This window comes from Coenobita brevimanus, chromosome 13, assembly GCF_032717465.1.
Source record: "Coenobita brevimanus isolate Jiangsu-jjx chromosome 13, ASM3271746v2, whole genome shotgun sequence".
Lineage (NCBI taxonomy): Eukaryota > Metazoa > Arthropoda > Malacostraca > Decapoda > Coenobitidae > Coenobita > Coenobita brevimanus.
This window is the reverse complement of record NC_136966.1, coordinates 52,384,231-52,391,301: the sequence shown is the minus strand read 5'-3', so window position 1 is coordinate 52,391,301 and position 7,071 is coordinate 52,384,231. Positions and strand designations below refer to the sequence as shown.

General features: G+C 39.6%; 1 protein-coding gene across 2 annotated transcripts in view; it reads right to left on the bottom strand.

Moving 5' to 3' along the window:
• Positions 1-3,044: 3,044 nt before the first annotated feature.
• The window catches only part of LOC145416391 (uncharacterized), a 140,301-nt gene continuing 136,274 nt past the window's right edge, over positions 3,045-7,071 (bottom strand). For both annotated transcript variants that reach the window (XM_080285353.1, XM_080285354.1), the window contains exon 4: positions 3,045-4,492. In XM_080285353.1, the coding sequence (XP_080141479.1) occupies positions 4,401-4,492 (92 nt within the window). In that variant the 3' untranslated portion in view covers positions 3,045-4,400. The remainder of the gene's footprint in view (positions 4,493-7,071) is intronic.

Sequence of the window (7,071 nt, the reverse complement as noted above, 5' to 3'; positions counted from 1 at the left end):
ACCGGGGCTAGGCAAGATGGTCCTGACATTTAAGATGAGAGTGACCAGCCTCACTCATCCCTGGGTGGCATTATTTGAGCAATAAACCCCAACCAACCCTTGGATATAAACCTACAGTGGCTCAATCCGTCTGGAGCACCTTAATTACCCACTAAACCACCAGGTGTCATAATTTGGTTACACAGTTACCACCCAGCGTGGTAATTGGTTTCCTGGTGTACATGAAACCATCTGGCTTGTCACTCAGAGTAAAGTCACCCATAGGCAGAAGGAAGAGGAAAGAGTGAAGGAAAGAAAGCCAGAAGAGGGAGTGTAAAGTTACCCATAGGCAGAAGGAAGAGGAAAGAATGAAGCAAAGAAAGACAGGAGAGGAAGGAAGGAAGAGAGGAAAGGGCAGACACCCAAAGCAGCACTACATCGAGTGAGTGGATGGTGAGTGCCCCCACCTACCACAAATCTGAAATTTTACTTTATCATACACCTTGCTTATTTACACTGTGAGAATCACTCTTATTACAAATGGTATGCAATAACCCATTCACTGGCATTGCTGGAAATAGGTACTTGTAATATTTTATTCATTAAAGATAAAATTTTAAGTGTTAACCACTTCTATACATTTTCATTTTATTCTTGCTACCTTCACATTACATTCCTCAGCTCCAGTGAGACTTATCAAACTGGTGGGTTTAGACATGGCTTTCATTAATCCATTCATTATGAAAAATCATCTCTGTGTTGAGGCACAGCATCTGGTAGCAGCAAGAATAAGCTGAAAGGGTTAAAATCTCATGCTAACTCTTCACTGTCTTCTGCATTAAGGTACTGAGTTCTTAATGGAAAATTATGGTAACCTTTTCAATCTAGTGATGCATTTTTTAATATATTCTTGCAATCTTCAGATGATTTTATTCACCTTCTGAACTGTACATCTAACCCTATCCACTTGTAGGCTGATGACTCCACCCTTCACCTTTCCATTTGGCTCTCGCAATGTCCATCTCAGCAGTTACTTCAACAAACAAGGGATGAGGCTATGGCACACCTAATGTCTGACTTGGCTTGTATCTCTGACTGGGGTTATATAAAAAATAATCTGGTTGTTTTTAATGCATCAAAGACTCAGTTCTTACACCTATCAACCCAACAAAATCTTCCACAGGAGTACCCATTGATGTTTAATAATATTCAGCTTAATCCTGCATCATCCTTGAACATGCTTGGGGTTTCATTCACTCGGGACTTCTCTTGGAAAGATCATACTATATCTCTTGTAAAATCTGCTTCCAAGAGATTAGGTGTGCTAAGCCGACTCCGTACCTTCTTTACCCCTACATGGTTGTTGACTTTATATATGGGTTTTATCCGCCCATGTAGAGTACACTCAACCCCCTGCTATCGCGCATTCAGCTATCACGTTTATCTGCTATCACGCACACAAAATGCACAACCATACATGCTATCATGCACCCCAAGACCGCTATCACGCGTCGAGTTTGAAGACAGGCTAGCGAAACTTATTCACACAGCACTTCATACGAGGTTTGCAAAGGATACGATGGTTAATCGGAACAGCAACGTGATAAAATTGCCGATGATACCACGGGCATTTGGAATGTATCTGAACGGATTCCTGCCAAGGATACGACGGGCAAAACAGTGTGAACAAAACCCATTCGACTCGAAAGAATATATCGTACTAAGCATTGAAACTTAGCCTGACACTGAATACTTATTAATACTGTATTTTAGAATAAATATCAATCGTTTTGAAACCCTTATAAAGAGTTAAAATTTCCTATGCCGAGAAAACTGTGATGTCGATAAAGTAATCATGTGTTTGCAACTGAGACAGGGCTCTGGCAACAGTATGAGGAACACGTGTGATAGCGTGCAAGTTTTGTTCCACTTAAAACTTCCTCGGCCATTCCTGATACGATGTACCGTGTGATACCCCCTTTAGCTGTGGACACTAAGAAATCATGGAGACAGCTAAAGAGATCTGGCGGCAATTAAGCCACTCCCAAGCCTCGGAACCCATCAAACCACCCAAGCCTTTAATCCTTATAAAAGTTTGATGGCCTTTTATGTTGTTTATTTTTTCATTATACTGTTATTATTAATATAATAATGCTTTATTTCATGTTGGAGGAGAGATTGGCAGGAAATCGCAGGCATAAAGAGGTTAAAAGTTAGACAAATGGGCCACCAAAAAACCAATTAGAAATTTTCCCAGTTCAGCTATTGCGTATTCAGTTGCTGTGACCAATTAGGCACGATAGCAGGGGGTTGAGTGTACAACTCTCACGTGTGGGAAGGCTCCCCATATACAGCTCTTCTCAATTAGGTGGAGGCAAAGGTTTTTTGTCTCATTAACTCTCCTCCTTTTACTGGCTCTCTTCAACCTCTATCTCTTTGCCGCACTGTTGCATCTTTATCTCTTTTCTATTGCTACTTCAATGACCACTACTCCACTGAACTGTCTGCTTGGATCCCTCCACCTCTACCACGGGCGCGTAGCACCCCTCTAGCAACAAACTCTCATCCCTTTTTTGTCCAACTCTCTAATGCAAGAGGTAACCGTTACTCCCAGTCCTTCATTTATGCAACAGGTCAACTCTGGAACTGTCTCCCTCTGTTTGTATTTCCTGCTAGCTATGATCTCCAGTCTTTCAAACGCAGTGTGTCCAGGCATCTCGAAATGATCGGATCTTGAATTTTACTCTCTCTTGTATTTTGTTTTTTTTTTGGAAGGGACAGTTTGTGGGCTCATGGCCTTTGGTTCCTTCTACTTAGCATTAAAATAAGAAAAAAAAATTAGGACTGACTTTCCAAACTGAAGAAATTAGACACTATATAGCCTTTACAATCCCATATACAATACAAACAAAAGTCTTTGCTATGTTGATTTTTTCTGTTCATTAGCTAGAATATAAGAAAAAATATATATAATTGGAGCAAAAGGGTTATTCATTCTGTAATGAAAAATTCCTACCAGCAAAAGAGTTAATAAGAATTAATGTGAGTAAAAGTCCTTCACCAAACTGAACTTTATTTCTCCTTGATTATGTTGTTTTGCTCCTGTATCCATATTTAGTTTGCCAAAATAAGTCGTTCAGGGGCTTCCTTATGAAATTCATAATCATTAATGTTCAACAGATGCAGTGACAACCTCCCTGGAATAAGGAACCCATGTGAATTACAGTATTCATTAGGTGAAATTAGTCTCTTCACCATGTCATGTGTGGATGTGACTGGTACAGAGATGGTTAAGATATGGTTACACCTCATGAGTTTTGCTTAAACAACTGGAATGATTTGGCTTCAAGCTTTGCCTACGGCTGTGTCATGAATACTAATAAAAATCTTTGGTAAATGATCTGATGCAATGGGAAATAATATATACAGCACAAGTATTCAAACAAGTCAGTGGTACCAATTCAGTAGTTATGCAATTTACCATCATCAAATGCACTTTCAATATGCTGTTGTGTTTAATCTGTTTTAAACAAAGAAACTGAGCTGTCCTTATTTCAAAGAAGAGATCACAATAGCTGGGGACTACAGATACATCAGTATCCTCCCGCCTCAACTTATTTTGGCTGATAATTATAACACACTCATTATGGGTGAACTGGTGTTTACATATCAGAAATATATAGTACTATCCACACGTCACTATGTAGAGATATTACTGCATTGCTTCCTCAGTCCACGGAAGAAAATAAGAAGTACAAACAACATGTAAAGCTTGCTATGAAAGGATATTCATTTCTTCTCTGCTCGGCATTCTTCATTATAAAAGATTTTCGCCATCATTCACTGTAAAATATGGCATACAAATACAGTAATTTTCATACAGTAATAATTCAGCTACACTATCACTTATTACTTCATTTGTGTGTCCTTTCAGCATTGTCCTAAAAAATAACCTACTGTCACCAAATAAAAAAGTATTACTTCAACAGTAAAACATGGCCTCATTGCTACACTTCACCACTAAAGAAGATTTGGTCATGCTGCAAGTCCTGCGATGACATGAAACAATGCGCACAGCCGAGTGAACCAGCAGATTTCTCAAAAGACAGAAACCCTACTGAAAGAAAGCAGGTCATAGGCTAAGGTCCACCTGCTGCTCATGATATTGGGCAATTCTCCTAGATGAAACAGTTGTCTACCACATCTACTCCTCTGCTAGCTGCACAAACCACCAGCTGCCCAAGCCATACTGGTAGCAAATAAGGTCAGGTCACCCATCCCACAATGCTGCCACCTCTACCTCCTACCAATCTATACATCAACAGACTCTGCCTCCAGATTCCTTCACCATCTGCTGCCTGTTTCATTGTGGCCAGCTAATCTGCTGGGGTCATTCTGGTATAAAAGTTGGGGTAAAAGTGTTACGAGCCGGAAGCCTGCTCCTGTACCCCAGTGGCCCCTTCGCTGCTGCCTCCTGTCGCACCGCCTGTTGCACCACCCTCACTGCCACTATCTGTAACCACATCAATCACTTTTTTATTTCAAATTAAGACAATCAATGAACTTATGATAAACTTAAATACAGTAAACTCTTGATTATCTGGCATAGTTCACCCAAGCCCTACGCCTGACATTGCAAAATGCTGGATATTGCACAGTACCCCCATTGGCTCAATATTCAGCACTGAACCAGGTACTGTGTATTATCCATCTCAACTTTCTTTCCTAAAAACTTTCCCATGAGTAAAAGATGAAAATTAAGCATAAAATACAATAAAGTAATGATAAAATACAGTACCATAATACAGTAACACAGTGCCGGTTGGCTACCATTTATAAGCTGGTTGATACACCTTGATGCCAGATATTGCATAGAACTCCTGGCTACATCCTATTTCGGCACTGGACATTGCATAACTTCACCAGATATTGCATTAACAGAACCGAGCCAGCAGCCCTGGATATTGCAAAGAAGAATAACTGAGAGTTTACTGTACTTGATAGTCAACACAACTATCCACATAATCAATGACAAATTCTTTAACTAGACACCAGCATACAAGTATAATACAGTAGCCTACTATCATTGATAATCTGTACAAAAGATTTTACTTATGTGCTATTCCTCTGCATGTCAGTCATGCATACATTTTTACATGGCTTACCACTTATATTCTGATAGGTAATGTTCCATGCTTGCATGAGTTTGTCTTGTTTACCTGATGGGCACTGTCCAAGCTTCATGCTCTCCAAAAACACTCTTGCTAAGTATCCTAACCTTGAAATTCCTTCTTAGGACCTCTTCATTTAGCCACAGAAACTGTCTCTTCTACATTCTGAGAAGTATTTCACATAACAGTAGTTACTTTCTCACTTTTTTATAAGCCTAAATCATATGAGCCTAGATGTATATATGGTATTCAACTCTTCACTGTTACACTCAGTAAATGACCTATTTATTCTGCATCTGGTGATCTGCACATCCATCTTCATGTCTTTACTGCACAACACAGCATCCCAGAATGGATGGCCAGAACAAAAGGATCTCCATGTATTTCTATACATGTAAAGAAGTAACATGGCTGCTGCTCCTGTGATGCTCTGTCATCTCTCATATACCTTGTTACATTATCCTTCCACCTAGATATTAGCCTATCCCTTCTCATGGTCACAATATACTTACAAACCTTCTCTGTCACTCTCTTGTTCTCCATTTGCCAAATATGGCTAAACTGCTTCAAAATACTTCTTTTTATGTCCCCATAACATCCACCTCTATTCCATATTAGTCTTGTATGGATTCGTATACTCATTTGTCTCATTAATACTCAACCAGATGGCATAATTCATGCACAGAACATCCATCTATTGGAATACAATGACAACATCTGCTTCTTTAGGACACCAGCTTGATTCAAGGGTTAAAAACATAAGAAAACTGTAGGTGATCTTGTTTTAACTTCCTGGTCAATTTGTGTCACTAGAGTATCATGCAAGCTTCCATACCATCCATTTTTATCTTGAACTAGCAGGCACCATGCTTCTTCCCACCTTCTAATGCACATACAAATACCTATTACACCACTTTATCTATAGCATTCTTGACATATGAACACAACACTTGCCACCAGATGCACTCTCTTCTACATTACTGTATCATCAACAGATTTCCTTATGCCACATCTTTCAGAAAACACTGTGTTTCTTTATTCAATTCAGTCTATACAAACCAGAGTCTCATTTCCACTACTCCTGCTCGTGACTTATCATAAACAAGCCAACAAATGGAAAATTGCAGAATCTGACAATCTGCACCTCAAAATCCATACCTTCAGGTCTTAACAACAAAAATAAATTTCAAGCAACCTTGGAATTTTATCCTGAAATTCAGTCCCAAGTTTCTAGAGAAGACAGTAATTCATTAGGAGAAGGGCAAATACAGTATAAATGATATGCTATCTGTGGTGTTATTATTACTGCTATTATTATTATTATTAGAATAACCCTGTTCTGTCTGGCCAAGCAGACCCATCACCACAGGCAAGGAACTGCCTCTGCAGGGCTGTCCCACACAGTGAACCGATGTTCCATTCCAGCAGACAGTGCCTTGCTACAGCAATGGGCAAGGAAGAGTATGGAAGTTTGGTTCCTGGATGGATGCCACATATGCATCTATCCATCCAGTTAATATGGGCACCATAATAGGCTCTACATCACTCTGTTTGGTTACATGGTCTCTATCTAGCACTGTAAATGGTTTCCTGGGTTACAGGTAACCATTAGGCTTGTTGCTCAGGGTACAGTCACCTATGAAGAGGTAGGCAGCACTGCATCAACTGAGTGGATGATGGTTGCTACCATCTACAACTACAGAGTAAATGTAAAACTGGCAGGTAAATAATAATCCAGGAATACTGTACAGTACATTAAATGTGACACAAAGCAAAGGATTTCATCTGAACCATGGGTTTCCTGAACCAAATATACAAAAGCTGTGATACATGAAATCATAACCAAAATGGATCATTCTCCTAAAATGTCCCCTACATCATCATCCTGGTTCTTTGCAATGTACAGTATCGTGAGGAATTT